This window comes from Peromyscus californicus, unplaced genomic scaffold, assembly GCF_007827085.1.
Source record: "Peromyscus californicus insignis strain IS unplaced genomic scaffold, ASM782708v3 Scaffold_14__1_contigs__length_90479793_seg_2, whole genome shotgun sequence".
In the NCBI taxonomy this organism is placed as follows: domain Eukaryota; kingdom Metazoa; phylum Chordata; class Mammalia; order Rodentia; family Cricetidae; genus Peromyscus; species Peromyscus californicus.
In genome coordinates this window covers 50758644-50774343 of record NW_026294436.1, presented here as the reverse complement: position 1 = coordinate 50774343, position 15700 = coordinate 50758644, and the positions used below count along the sequence as shown (strand labels likewise).

General features: G+C 39.2%; 1 protein-coding gene across 6 annotated transcripts in view; it reads left to right on the top strand.

The window, feature by feature from the left end:
• Dcaf6 (DDB1 and CUL4 associated factor 6) overlaps nt 1-15700 on the top strand; it is a 115189-nt gene that overhangs the window by 44056 nt on the left and 55433 nt on the right. For all 6 annotated transcript variants that reach the window (XM_052737468.1, XM_052737467.1, XM_052737466.1 and 3 more), the window contains exons 9-11: nt 4815-4908; nt 6490-6609; nt 8379-8636. In XM_052737468.1, coding sequence (XP_052593428.1) covers nt 4815-4908; nt 6490-6609; nt 8379-8636 — 472 coding nt within the window. The remainder of the gene's footprint in view (nt 1-4814; nt 4909-6489; nt 6610-8378; nt 8637-15700) is intronic.

Below are 15700 nucleotides of genomic sequence, written 5' to 3'. Positions count from 1 at the left end.
TTAATTAATTGTTAATTAATGGTGGTTTGGTATTAACGAAGTATTAATGAGCTTATATTATTTGATTTATGGTAATAGAGATTGAACCCAGGGCCTCACATTATAGGCAAGCACTAGCTGTATTCTCAACATTTTGCACATTTAAAGGAAGAACGTAGCAAATGTGTAATTCCCATGAGATGAAAAACTAAATTCAGTTGTGAATACTGATGACATGACCACTGCAAGTGAAAGACCCTGGCCCTTCAGGCTTACACTCCCAAGCCTCAGGAAGAGAGAAACTTCAGGCACCAGGAAATGAGAAACTAAAAATCTAGTTCCAAGGGCCACCTGACTCAGCCACTACTCAATCACCCCTGTAACAATATAACAATGTAAAAAGATTTCTGTTAAGAGATGTGCTCAACTGTGACTGGGATAGTTGCAGGTGTTCCAAGAAGGACCACCGTGACCTGTGTGTAAGCTCCACTCCCGCCCTGATACCCCCCTTGAGGTTTATGTAACTGTACCCCCTCTGTGATCACCCTGTGATCAGGCCATGAAATTGTGTGGGAATTGTAATCTTGTAGGTTTTGTGGGTTTTTCCTTTAAAAGCCTTTACGGGGCTGCAGTAAGATGCGGCTCTTGCTCTTGGGAGCAGAGTTTGCCCTTCTGTACAGAAGCCAATAAATTCCTCATGCTGTTGCATCAACTGGACTGGAGTCTGGGTTCTTGGGGTGCCCACTTGAGACCCTAAACTTTGGGGTCCAACACAAGGTATGGTTGAAAGGAAGGTTTTCATTGTAGATATGAGGGGGGTACAGCCAGAGGCATCTGGAAGAATCCAGAGCAGAGAGAGAAAGTAGTGGACTGATCTGGCCTTGAATGGAGAATGGGTTGGGAGAATGAGAGGTGAAGACTGAGAGAGGAAGACAAAAGAGATGGAGCATAGCCAAAATAGCGGGGTTATAAGGAGGATGAGAAGCCAGGGATGGAAACCCTGGACTGAAGCATTGAGGGGAAGGGGTAGGGTGAGAAGAGCCAGGATGCCAGCGTGAACTCTGAAATGTCTAACAGCTGCTTGTGGTAGTGAGGGAGGCTGCAGGCCAGCATGTCCTTTGGTATGCTAATAGGTATCATGGATGGCCATTTGTCCTCTCTGCCAGTGATAAGGAAACGGCTCTTTTGGTGGAGGGGAGCAGGCTTCATAAATTGCTGAAGAATGCTGCTTTTAGCTAACCGCCAGAACTTGGGCTTGACAAGTTATTATAAAATTAGAAAAAAATAATTATTTTGTAGATGAATTTTAAGATGTTGAATGTGACAGTATACTTATGTAAAGTAGGAAAATTATAAGTTATTTATGAGTTTATTGGACGGATTGAAGACGAATTCTGCTGTGTCACTTTGTTGCTGCTATGTAGTTTCCCCTTGAGACATGTGGGTAAGTATAGTTGCAGTCAGCCTCTGTGACTGAGAGATAATGAAAAACTGGGAAGTGTACAGACGTTTTGAAAGTGGGCCAGCCAACTTTGCTATCATAGACTCCTTAGCTAAAGATGATTATATCATCAGGACTAATGCTGAATCATTTTGTGGAGATGTTTTTCTTAGTATGCGTTGTTGAATCCACCAAGTTAAAAACAATAATTCTAAAATCTGAATTATAAAAATGAACCATACTTATTATATTTAGCCAAACAAGAGTTTTATATGTATGTGAAATTAATGAGCTAGCTTCTTTTTAATTTCCATAGTTTTTCATTTGATATTTTATGTTAAAACTTAGACAATATTTAGATCAGCTATTCTTAACCCAACAATTATTTATTAGGTACCTCTGTACACTTAGTTTTAAACTTCAGAAAATGATTACATGAGCTGGGTACATGCCTTTAATCTCAGCAATCAGGAGGAAGAGGCAAGTGGATCTCTGAGTTTGGGGCCAGCCTGGTCTACAGAGCAAGGACAGCCAGAGCTACACAGAAAACTCTGTCTTGGAAAACCAAAAAAAGAAGGAGGAGGAGGAGGAGGAGGAGGAGGAGAAAAGAAAATGATTACATAAAGATATGGCCCCTTCATTTAAGCCAGCAAAGTACTGGAGTGTCTCTGACTCCCCTCCTCCCAGTGCTGGGGTTAGGAGTATACCTGACCACACTCACTTTTTTCATGGATTCTAATAATTCCAAGGTCCTCATACTTACGCAGCAAACACTCTTACCACTGAGCCATCTGCCTAGTCACAATCAACTTGTAAAAGTATATAATTAATTAAGTATTGTATATTCACAAAGTAATGCAGCTAATATCATTGTTGATACTCTATCATATTAATCAACTGAGAGAGCATGCTAAGTGAAAGAAAATAGATACAAAAAGATACTGATATGCGATACTATCCGGAATACACACATCTTTTCTTTTAAAGATTTATTTATTTATTTTATGTATATGAGTGCTCTATCGAAATTTTGCCTGAAGAGGGCATCATATTCCACTATAGATGGTTGTGAGCCACTATGTGGTTGCTGGGAATTGAACTCAGGATCTCTGGAAGAGCAGCCAGTGCTCTTAACCACTGAGCCATCTCTCTGGCCCAGAATACATACATCTTTAGAGAGAGAAAGTAGATTATTGGTTTTCTGGACCTTTGAGAAGGGACAGGTGAAGAGTGGCTGCTGATGGGAATGAGATTTCTTTTGGAGATAAATGTTCTAGAATCAGGTAATGATAACAGTTGATACTAATCCCTGAAAGGTGCCCTTTGACTTAGAAGTTAATTATTGAGCTTAGTATTGACTCTTTACACCTATCTATCTATCTATCTATCTATCTATCTATCTATCTATCTATCTATCTATGTATCTATCTATGTGTCTGTATACATGCCATAGCGCACATGTGGAGATCAGTACAGCTTTTTTTTTTAAACCTTTTTGTTGTTGTTTTTTTATTTTTGTTTTTTGTTTGTTTGTTCGCTGTTTTTTTTTCAAAACAGAGTTTCTCTGTGTAGCCCTGGCTGTCCTGGAACTTGCTCTGTAGACCAGGCTGGCCTTGAATTCAAAGAGATCAGCCTGCTTCTGTCTTCCAAGTGTTGGAATTAAAAGCATGTGCCACCACTGCCTGCCTGGCTTAGAGGAGAACTTTTTTTTTTTTTTTTTTTTGGTTTTTCGAGACAGGGTTTCTCTGTGTAGCTTTGCGCCTTTCCTGGGACTCGCTTGGTAGTCCAGGCTGGCCTCGAACTCACAGAGATCCGCCTGGCTCTGCCTCCCGAGTGCTGGGATTATAGAGGAGAACTTTTAAAAGTTGATTCTTTCTTCCTGCCGTATTGGTTCCTAGGATCAAACTAGATTCGGCAGCAAGAACATTTGCCCACAGCATTGGCTCACTGGCCTCCACTGTTGACTTTTTTTTTTTTTCTGTTTTGTTTTTTAACGATGATATGTGAATTTGGCAAATGTTTACTCATTGGTGTGCAAGTTAGTTTTTTGTCAACTTGACACAGACCTAGACATATCTGGGAAAAGAATCTCAATTCATGAATTGCCCCCATTAATTTGTCCTGTGGGCATGTCTATGGAGGCATTTGCTTGATTAATGATTTATGTGTGAAGGCCCAACCCACTGTTGGTGCTGCCCCTTGTGGACAGGTGGTCCTGGGTTACATAAGAAAGCAGGCCGAACCATGGAGAGCAAAGCAGAAAGTCGCATTCCTCCATGAGCTCTGCTTCAGTTCTCGCTTTAGTTCCTGTTCTGACCTCCCTTCATGACGGACTGTAAGCTGTAAGGTGAAATCAACTCCTTCCTCTCCAAGTTGTTATCACAGCAATAGAAAGCTAACTAGAGTGTTTGTTATCTTGGCAAGAATGGTATCAGTGGAAAGATAAAAAAGCAAAACAACCAGCAGCAAAATGGAAACACTGACCGTACTGGATCGAGAGAGGAATGGTAGAGTAAATGTTGACATGCTTCGTGCCTTAGAGTAAACTGTAAGAAAAGGAACTGTAGGTAGCGAGAAGCATATGAGCTCTTAGGAAACTGTGAGTTTCTTCATATCAGTAGAACTTTCAGTATGTTAGAGAACCAGGTGAGAAGACATGAGTACAGGAAAAGAAGAGAGTGATGTTGACGCAGGGTGCTTGAGGGCTGAAGAAAGGCAATGAAAAGCAATAGGTGGACACTTGGGCTTAAAGAGAAGGAATGATACATTCTTTGAGAATGATTAGGAGGTAGGGAGTTTCGAGTAGAAATAAATTTGTAAAATTCTGCTAAGAAAATTGGTGTCGTTTCTGTAGGGCTTTATTTTTAAAATAAATAAATAAAGCCATACTTTGTGTATTGTAGAACAGATTTTTGGGAAAATCACTTTTTCAGGTAGGTCAGTGAGACACATATATTCAGTGGCTAGTCATGTCTAATTGTGATGCTCCTGCCTCACCTGGAATTACAGGCTGGCACCACTAAACCCAGCTTACATGTACACAGTCTCAAAGTTGTAGTTGTATTTGTGCTTTTTAGGTTGAGGATAGTAAGTACAGACTGTAGCACCAGTGGATATTTGTTATCATGAGCTCTGTAAAAGACTGATACACCATATAGCAGTATTTCATGTATTAATCTAGCATTTCATTTCCACACTTAAAGATAGTAGGGTGTTGGAAATGCTCCATTAAAGTGTGCTGTAAGAATTGTGGACTGGGGATTAATTCAGAGGTATAGTACTTAGCTCAGCTGCACAAGGCCCTGGATTCAATCCCCAATCACCAGAATAGAAGTTGGAAGCAAATCTGTTCTTTAGACTCACATAGACTCTACTTATGATTATTACCTTGTAGTTACGGCAGCCTCCTGTTAAACGCTTGAGACTTCGTGGTGATTGGTCAGATACTGGTCCCAGAGCAAGGCCAGAGAGTGAACGAGAACGAGATGGTAACTATACTTTGGCCAGCTTTTTTGTGACACGTGCTATTTAAAGATTTATTTATCTTGTCTGTGTGAGTGTTTTTCCTCCTTGTGCTGGTGGAGAGCAGAAGAAGGCATCAGATGCCCTGGCGCTGGAGTTATAGATAGTTGTGAGCCACCTGGGAACTGAGCCTGGGTCCTTTTCAAGAGCAGCAAGTACTCTTAACCTCTGAGCCATCTCTCCAGCCCCTTATTTCCACTGTTTTCTATTGTAAATGATGCTACAATGAAATCTTAGTAAGAATATTTTTGTAGAGCTGTCCAAATACATCATAGGGTAAATTCCTAGAAGTGCAATGGCTGAGTCACTGGATAAGTATATTTTACTTTTACATGCATATATGCATACACACATATATGTATACATACATATATAAAAATTTATATATAAATATATTTTATTTGATGAATCTATAGCCAAAATCTTACTCTAATTATTATTAAAACTTTTATAATCAAAACAGTTTCCTAAGTATAGTATCCTTGGCTCTATTTTATAATATTCTTAAATATAAAGTTAAAGTATGTAAAGAGGCTTACATGCCTGTAATCCCAGAACTTGGAAGGCTGTGACAGAAGGATTATTATAAATTCAAGCCAGGGCTACATAGTAAATTCCAGGCCAGCCTGGACCACAGAGTCAGGAGACCCTGTCTCCAAAAACCAAACCATATCAAAGACATGATTGGATAATTATTACATCTTTATCTGACCTCATACTCTTTGTTTGCTTTGACTTTTGAACCTGGGCCTTACTGTGTAGCCCTGACTGTCTTTATACTTGCTGTGTGTTCCAGGCTGGTCTCCAGGTCACAACAGTCTTCCTGCTTCAGCCTCCTGATTGTTGGGTTTTCATACTTCCATTTTAAAATGCCCTGAATATCCACAGCACTGTAAGAACATAAACTGCTCCTACTATTCCCTATGGTGTAGCAAAATAAAATGCCCTTAAAGGAGAAAAGCAAACAAATGTTTATTTGAACAAAGAAAAGGAGTTAGGTTGAAAAGACAAAATACATTCCCTGTCAGCTAGTCGCAAATACCTGTGGCCATGTAACCCCAAAGGACCTGATCTGATTGAATACCTAGAACTTAGAGTAACTAATAAGAATTCTGTTTTAGGGAAATTGAGGTAAAATCCCAAGGTTATTTCATGTCTGTCCTTGATAATAATGTTGTAGTGAGAAAGCAAGCCTTTTCTTCAGTTTATTCCACTTACAATTCATGAGCCCTCCTATGGGGCACTCTTATAACTATTAATAAACAGTGGTGGGACAGGGGGGAACACAGAGTTCCCTAAGAATAAGCATAGATGAGGATGAGAATCCACACTATTGGAGAGCCTACTGTACACATACATGGATAGTCATTCATTCAATTATTATAAAATGTGATAAAGACTCTAATAGGTTCTTATACATTCACATAAGTTACTTAGATGATGTGATTTCTTAATTTCTAGCATTTTAAAGACCTTCAAATCTAAGGTTTTTGTATTAAAGATCCTGACTTTTGCCAAACTTACTGATAAAATTTATTCTGTAATAGGAGAGCAAAGTCCCAACGTGTCGCTGATGCAGAGAATGTCTGATATGTTATCAAGGTGGTTTGAAGAAGCAAGTGAAGTTGCCCAAAGCAATAGAGGAAGGGGAAGACCTCGGCCCAGAGGTAATTTGTCGTACTACTTAAAGTCCCTCTCTTTCTTCCTTTCTTCCCTCCCCTTCCCTCCCTTCTCCTCCCTCCCCTTCCCTCCCATCTCCTCCCCTCCCCTTCCCTTCCTTCGCTTTGTTTTTGAAACAGGGTTTCTCTGTGTAGCCCTGGCTGTCCTGGAACTCACTCTGAAGACCATGCCCACTAGAAGATAGTTTTGGTTGATCTCATTTATTTAAACTGAACTGTGTTTTAAAACCAAAGTAGTCATGGGTCTCTTCTGATTCCACTAGCCCTAACTCTTTAACTTATCTCAAAACAAAGAAAACAAAAGTAAGATTTTCAATTTTAAGTCCCTTTCCAATGCACTTTGAAAATGGACGTCTACAAAAACTCTAAAGATAAGCACATGCATATAATTTTAAAAATTGATAATTTAAAAAAATTGACATCTAGTTGGGTGGTGGTGGCAGCGGCGGCGGCGGCGGCGGCGGCGGCGGCGGCGGCGGCGGCGGCGGCGGCGGCGGTGGCGGTGGCGGTGGCGGCGCACGCCTTTAATCCCAGCACTCGGGAGGCAGAGGCAGTCAGATCTCTGTGTTTGAGGCCAGCCTGGTCTACAGAGCGAGATCCAGAACAGGCACCACAACACAGAGAAACCCTGTCTCAAGAAAACAAAACAAAACAAAAAATTGATATCTATTTGGTGTGTGTATGTGTGTACATATATGTATGTGTGTGCATGTGGAGGTAAGAAAACAACTTGGGGAAGTCAGTTTTCAAACTTAGTCAGACTTGGCAGCAAGTATCCTTACCTGCTTATCCATCATACTGGCCCAAGAGTGATTATTTTAACAAGAATGTATCATTGATTATTTCTCTTGACTAGACTGTTTGATCAAGTGGACCAACCCACCAGTGGCTATTATTAGTACACTGAATGTCTTAGTTGGGGTTTCTATTCTGTGATGAACAAAAAGAAAGTTGAAGTGGCTTACACTTCCACTTCGCTTTCATCATCGAAGGAAGTCAGGGCAGGAACCTGGAGGCAGGTTGTGGAGGGGTGCTGCTTACTGACTTGCTTCCCATGGCTTGCTCAGCCTGCTTTCTTTATGGAACCCAGGACCAGGGATGGCACCATCCACCATGAACTGGGCCTTCCTCCATCAATCAGTAATTAAGAAAATGCCTTAAAGCTGGATCTTCCTTTTTTTTTTCCCCGAAGACAGGGTTTCTCTGTGTAGCTTTGCGCCTTTCCTAGAACTCACTTTGTAGCCCAGGCTGGCCTCGAACTCATAGAGATCCTCCTGGCTCTGCCTCCCGAGTGCTGGGATTAAAGGCATGAGCCACTCCCGTCCCCCCAGCACATTGAAATTTTATATATATATAGATATAGATTATATCTATATCTATATATATATATATCTTATTGTATATTTATTTATTATACACACACATATATATATATTGTGTGTGTGTTTTCAGAACATGTTTCTGTAGGTTTGTTTTTGTGTTTGTTTTGCATTTAAAATTTGAACTTGAGGCTAGAGAGATGGCTCAAGAGCAATTTAGAGATGGTTAAGAACACTTACTGCTTTTGGAGAAGACTTGAGTTCAATTCACAAAACATAGCTGCTCAACTGTCAGCAACTCCAGTTCTGGAGATTCAGTATCCTCTTTTGGCCTCTGCAGGCACATGCATTGATGTGACCAAAACACTCAGACATGCACAATAAAAATAATTAGATCTTTAAAAACTTGAGTTTGCATTAACATGTGTTTTTTTTAAGGTGGAACAAATCAGTCAGATGTTTCAACTCTTCCTACGGTTCCATCAAATCCTAATTTGGAAGTGGGTGAAACTGCAATGGATGTAGATGTGCCTGCTGAGCAACTTCAACCTTCTACATCCTCTCCAGTGTCAGTTCCGGCTCAGGCAGCAGCATCTGCCATAGAAAGCCCTCATTCTGCTTCTCTGCTGCCTTCTCCAGACAGTGAACAGAGGCAGTCTGTTGAGGCGTCTGGACACCACGCACATCAACAGTCTGGTGAGGACGTTATTCTTCAAGTAAGCTGTTGATGTGCTGATCTCAGTTAATGAACACCTTATGGTCTGTTGTGAAAGATTCTAAATCACAGTAACTTCTTGCTGGAATAAATGGTCAGAATTATTCTTAGTATGCAAACAGTAACTTAAACACAAATTTCAATGTGTCTAATTTGCATGAATTTTTACAAATAATGAATCTTTATTTTGCATAAGATAGTTTTTCTAAGGTAACTAGGCATTATTTTGACATAGTTTAATAAACTGGAAGATTATTTTATAGACCATTTATTGGTGAAAATAATGTTCTAGATTTACTTGGTTCTATGTCTGTATTAAAATGACAGTGAAAATATATCTTCATTATTATTATTATTATTCCCATTGTATTTATATTTTTAATTTTTCCTCAGATTATGAAATACTTTGAAAATGTTCAGAATAGTGAGTCTGCAGTGGGCCCTTCTCAACAGCATAGTGTGCTTTACTAGGAGAATTATTTCACTATTATATATATGAAAAGGAATTCTCTTACCAAATCTTTGTCTTTACTTGATGCTAGTAAAAAAAAATCAGTTCCTAAATTCTGTTAGCATATTTTTCTCTCAATACAGTAACTTCTCATGGTTTTTTTCCTCCCAACTATGGAATATACTACATTTGTTTATTATTTTAAGTTCTTTTAAGGAAGCCGTTTACTTGACAGACAACAGAAATATTAGCAAGGACTATACCTAGGAATACCGCTAGCACCTAAGCTAGGACCTCTGACAGTTTCCTAACAGCTTCGCCTCCAAGCTGTCCTGGATGCCAGATCCTAGATGATGGGCGTTTTAAATTAAGTGCAGTTTTGTCACTATATCTCATTTTTGGTAATTAATATTCACTTTCTATGGGAATAGAATGCAGGGTCAACTGCATAACTATCAACACTATGTATAGTTTATAAAAACATAAGCTAAAGCTGAGCTAGAAAGTCAGCTTTTCTGCATTTCACATGGCATTTCAGCTTGAGGGAAAATAAAATCTTCTGAATTGTTTGAGAAACAGAGTTAGAAGTAGACTAAAACGAGTATAATTAGTGAAGATAAGAAAAATTTTAAAAATACTAATTTTTATTTTATGTATGTGAATGTTTTGCCTGTGCATAGGCATGTGCATTGTGTTTGTGTCTGAAGAGGCCAGCAGATGGCATCAGCCTCCCTGGAACTGGAGTTAAATCAGTTGTGAGCCACCATGTAGGTGCTGGGAACTGAGTCCAGGTCCTCTGTAAGAGGAATAATGCTCATGATGGCGGAGCCATCTCTGCAGCCTCACGATAAGGATTTTTAAAGTAGTAGTGTGGTTGCAAATATTCTGAGAGATTTTAAGCAATCATAAATTATCAGGAAAACTTAGCAAAAGGACTCTCAAGTCCAGTTTTAAGTCCTACTGAGTCTTAAATAGTCCCAATTATTTCTTAAACACATTTGTGAGTTAAATACTTTGGAGCTTTAAAAAAATGTTTTTCATAGTTATTTTATGCATTTTCATACCACAGTTTAAACTGCTGAGCTCCTTTTAGTGTTTAATATACTAAGCACTAAAGAATAGTTTTGTGATGACCATATGATCATTATTTGAATACTATTTAGTACCTTTGTCCATAAACATTTCAAAGATAGTAAGGACATGTTTTGAATTAGTAGATTGAGACTTTTGCTTAACTTTTATAAGCTATGATTAGAGTATTTTCCTGTTTTCTAAATTGTACCACTTCTGAGGAAATGATTTGGTGTGAGATGTAGATTATGCCTATAATTATTTCAATAGTAGTCCTTTCATTATCTTAGCATCCATCATGTCTGCAGCAAGGACCTAATGTTTTGTTTTTGTTTTTCCTGATCCATTTGTGCTTACCAAAGCCTATCCAAATCCAGGTGCCTTAATAGACACTGGGGATTGGTCACTGTGAGACTGTAATAGTGGGAATGTCAGCTTGGAGCCGAGCTTCTGTCAGTGCCTCTGTAGAGCTAGACAGAGTGGAGGTGACCGCTTCTCTGTCCTCGTCTTGCTGTGGACACCTCTTCATGTAAATGTTTGTGCTTTTCCTTCATATCACATGTCTTTCCTTTGTCATTTTTACTAGGTGACTACAGGGACAGTGAGAAGGAAGACTAGCCCAGGGCTCTGGGGTCCTTCTCATGGTCTACATCTGAATCTCTCAGTGATGATGATGAAACGCACACCATAAATGTTAGTGAACACTTGTCAGAGCAGTCTGTCTTTCCATGCTTTCGGTGTCCAGCTGTAAGAATGTTTTCTTACCCCTCCCTGGCTTTTAAAATTTTAGTATTCTGGTTTACCTTCTCTACTCCATAAGCTGCGGCCTTGTAGAACTCCTTCACAGTGAAGAACAAGGCACTCATTTTCTTGACCCTTTCACCTTTCTAACGTTGTCTAGAAGAAACGTGTCTTCTCCTATCACACCTGGCTGGAGCAGTTCAACCCATGCCTTCCCAGATTCCCAGGGACTACACTCCTGTTCCCCTGCCTTCCCAGATTCCTGAAGGCTTCACCTTTTTTCCCCCTGCCTCATTATTGCCTTTTCTGCTGCATTTTTCCTTTTAGCCTCAAACATTGCTATCTCTTTCCTAAAAACAAGCATCTCTTGATCATCCTACATTTCTGCAAATAAGGCTGCTCTATTGCTCCACTTCCACATTTTTCTGCAACTCCATTTTTACCCCCATTTATTCATGAACCAACTGAAATTGGCTTTTCAGCCTCCTTTTCCTGTGGAAATTTTTGTCAAGGTCACCAGTGAGCTCTTTCTTGCCAATCGTGAGACTATGTCTCTGTTAGTACCTTAGTAGATTTTTTTGACTCAGTTGCATTTAACATAGTCTTTCCCTTCTTGCCTTTCTTGACGTTCATTCCATACTTGCCTGCTTGCTCTTATTATCCATCGTGGCTAAGTTTCTCATCACCATTGCTAGTTTTTTTGTTTCATCTACATTTGATTGAAGATTGTGGTTGAACCTCTTAGGTGACCCTCCTGTCTTTTCTGTGTAAACTCTGCCCATCTGTGATTCACTTCTAATGTATGACTCCCAAAGGTACATTTAAGTCTTGTCTTACAACGTAGGTTTCAGATTATTTTGCCTATTTATTATATGGGGCTCCTTTTTGGTTGTTTTCAGTGATTTTAATTTAATAATATGTCCAAAATACAACTTAATGCAGCCTCCTGTCCTTCCCATCTCTTAATGGTTACACCTTAGTCTTTTTCTTTTAAACATTTCAAAAATTTTAATTACATTTGTGCTGTGCTGTCTCTCTGTCCCTCTGTCTCTCTGTCTCTGTCTCTGTCTGTCTGTCTGTCTCTGTCTCTGTCTGTGTGTGTGTGTGTGTGTGTGTGTGTGTGTGTGTGTGTGTGTGTGTGTTGTGTGTGTGTGTGTATGTATGTAGGTCAGAGGACAACTTTCATCAGAGATTGTCAGACTTGGTAGAACTTACCTCCTGAGCCATCTCACTGGCCCTCACTTTAGTCCTTTTATGCTTTACTTTTACTTGCTTATTTTAATAACCCATGAGTTATCTTGTATTCTTTGGTTTTCTTTATGTCTCCTATTCAATTCATCAACAAGTCCTATTGCTGCTGTATCTGAATTATATTCCACCTCTTTCCATTCACTGTCATTCCTTATCTCTTAGTTGATGTCCGTGCATCTGTTCATGTTCTCCTCCGTAAAGTTATTCTCCAGGAAGAGGACACAATAAGCATTTAAAGCATTTAATCAGTTTGGCTGTGGATAGTGCTCTGTGAAAGCTTTGTATTTGGAGATAGAGCCGAGAAAGAAAATACTTGAGAGTCTTCCTGTGGACCTCTGAGAACCGGCATGGACTGGCCTTGGACACTCTAGCTTCTTCTCACTGTCTTTTTATCCGTAGGTCATCATCAGGTTCTGGCTGTATTGACTTCCTCTCAGTTCCTCTACTGTGCCGAACTCTCTTTTGCCTCCTTCTTTGTCTTTAAGTTCTTACTGTTCTTTTTAGTAGAAAGGTTTCCTTCAGTTTAAATACTTCCCCAGAGAGTGGTCCCATGATTATCTTAGAGTCCCCCCTTTTTTCCTATTTGCCCTAAAATGTTACATTTTTTTAATAGAACCTTGTTTATTTTACAAATGTACCTATTAAACTTTATGATTTCTTTTCACTTTGGTTGATTTGTTTATGACTTTTTATTAGCCTGTGATCTCACAAAGATTGAGCATTCATTACCTGATGAGTCTGTAATAAGAATGTCTGTCTTCCCTCAACAATAGTCTGTTTCTAAATATGCAGTAAGAATATAGTAAGACATCCAGTTATATTTTAGTCTTTAGAATTCTAGCCCCAGTTCATGAACTGTTTTGTGGGGAAGGAGGCCCTCCTATCTGAGACTCTGGAGTGCTGAGGTCACATATGTACCCCACTATCCCTGGCCATTAATCTTTTTTTGGGGGTGGGGGGGACAGGATTTCTCTGTGTAGTTTTGGAGCCTTTCCTGGAACTCACTTTGTAGCCCAGGCTGGCTCGAACTCACAGAGATCCACCTGGCTCTGCCTCCCGAGTGCTGGGATTAAAGGCGTGCGCCACCACCGCCCGGCTGGCCATTAACTTTTGATATGTCTGATAAGATGTTCTCTTTCTGAGGAGTCTTTTGAGATAGCATTTCATGTCCCAGCTAGCTTTGAACTCTGGATCCTCCTGCCTTTGCTCCCAAGTGCTGAAATGAAAGCCATGCACCACTACACCCAACAAGCTCTCCATAGTTAACAGCATGTAGGAGACATGCAGTGTTTAGATTTCCAGTTTGTCATTTGGGGTCCATGTTTTGCTCTACAATTATAGGCTAAATAATTTTTGACTTGTTATAAAAATATTTTAAGATAGCCTACAGAAATATGTCTCTAAAGTCTTGTTGTAAATCTAAATGAATAAATTGGACAGTTAGAACCTGGCAGGAGAAGAGTGAAGTGAGGCCCAAGTGAAGCAGGGAATACAAAGTAGAGGATGAGGACAGGCCTCTCGAGCATACTGAACGGGCTCTGGGATTTGGAGCAGAATTAGGAAAGTATGGAAGCTCAAGTAGAGTGTTAAGTCAGTGGTGGACTTTTCCTTATGTCGTTGCTTCTTCATCCCTTGTATTCTTGAATTTTATTTTAATTGCTCCATCAGACTACTTGAAACCATTTCCTGCATTTGTAGCTCAGAGATTGTGATCCTATATACATTCTTCCGTGGATTATTTAACAAGACTTTATAAAAGCAAATGTGTTTGTAAAATTACATTTTTTAAATAAGAAAAATATGACTTTATGCCAAATTAAGTGAAATGCTCTAAGTGTTCCAGTGTAAGAACAGAACATTACTGTCTCTGTTGGTGATGCTCGGATGTCTCCTCTTTACTGAGGTAACCTTGCTGAAGCTGGGTGTTTCCAGGTAGACTTGGGTAGTTTTCATTTGCTGCATCATTTGTAAACATTTTCCATGTTAGAAAGCTTAGGGTGAGAGAGTAGTGGAAGATCCTTTTTCTTCCTTTACGTTCACTTGGAACCCATTTAAACTGTGACTAGAGGCTGTGGTAACTTTGGGTTAGATGGTGATTTCAGTGTATACAAAATTCACTTTGGAACAGAGACTCCTTGAGACTGGAATCACTTCCATGAGCTCTAAGTTTCTAATTAAATAGATCACTCAGACTGCAAGGATTCTATTACCAGAAGATACTTAGATAGGAAGGCCTATGTGTGGATTCTTATTTGCAAATAACTGCTTAAATTCATAATTTTCATACTCTATATAACCATTATACTAAAGTTAGCTCTATAGAAGCATCACTAGTGAATTAAATACTGAGCTGTAGAGTATAGTAAAGCAAAATTGTCAAAGCCCAAATAATAGCTAGATGGCAGTTCCTTGAAGTAGGATCATACCAGACCCAAGACAGGAAACAAGTTGGAAGTGGAAGAAAAATTGAGAGCAGACAGATAAGTACCACTGAGTTAGATAGGAATATAATGCATTGTTCAGAAGGCCCTGTATATTGTAAAGATGTGGAGTGAGGCTATAACCAAGTGCCCTTTCTTGACTCAACTGTAGGTGGGTTGATTTTTTTGTTTTTCTCCTGTCTTAATGAAATTAAGCCTATTAGGGAGAATCGCCAGAAAACTGAGAAGAAAGTGAGAATAGGATTAGTAGTTTTGCATAGGAGAGTCTCTGTAGTAGTTCTCAGTAGTTTGCTGAGTGTTTAGTTGTAAGAATTTAAACCAAAATAGTTATTGTATTCCCTTTCAATTTGGTTTTATGTTAAGAAAAACTAATCTTCCAGACATTTATATACATTTATAAATCATACATAATTACTTGTTTTTAAAAGGATATAATGTGAGTCTTTATAGCTGCTGTAATATTCCAAGCTGGTAAGCGGAGCTGTTTGCTTAATCTGATTTATCTGTTGAGAATTTTTGATTCAGTCCTTACTTAGCCTTAGGATGACATTTTTCCCCTTGTAAATTAACCTAAGGTGGGAATAACAACCTTACTTAAGAGACAGATTCTTTTTTAAATAACTGCACTGAATGAGAACATGTAAGATAACTAAGCCTTGCTGGATTGGGGTTCGAGCATTACCTGTCTGCTATTGTCTTACATAGCACCAAATGGCTCCAGATCTCAGTCTCTCTCCCTCCCCTCGCCCTCCCCCTCTCTCCTTTTCTCTTTTCCCTTGTTTCTCCCCCTACTTTCTTCAAACATAATTTGACCAATATGTACTCTGATAATGGTAGATTTCTTTTGAGTGTAAAAGACAAACCTTATGATTATATAATCGTATTACATGATGCTAAAAGCATTACTATTATACTGACTAGAATATGGGATGCTGAACACTTTAGCGGTATTACTGTTAGATAACTGTATTAACAGGATTTGTCAGTGTATAGTGTCCTCCTTGGTACTGGCAGACTTTCTAGGAAGAACTAACAGTAGAAGTCTATTGATGACACTTGAGTTGTTCATTAACTTTTTTTTCTTTTATTG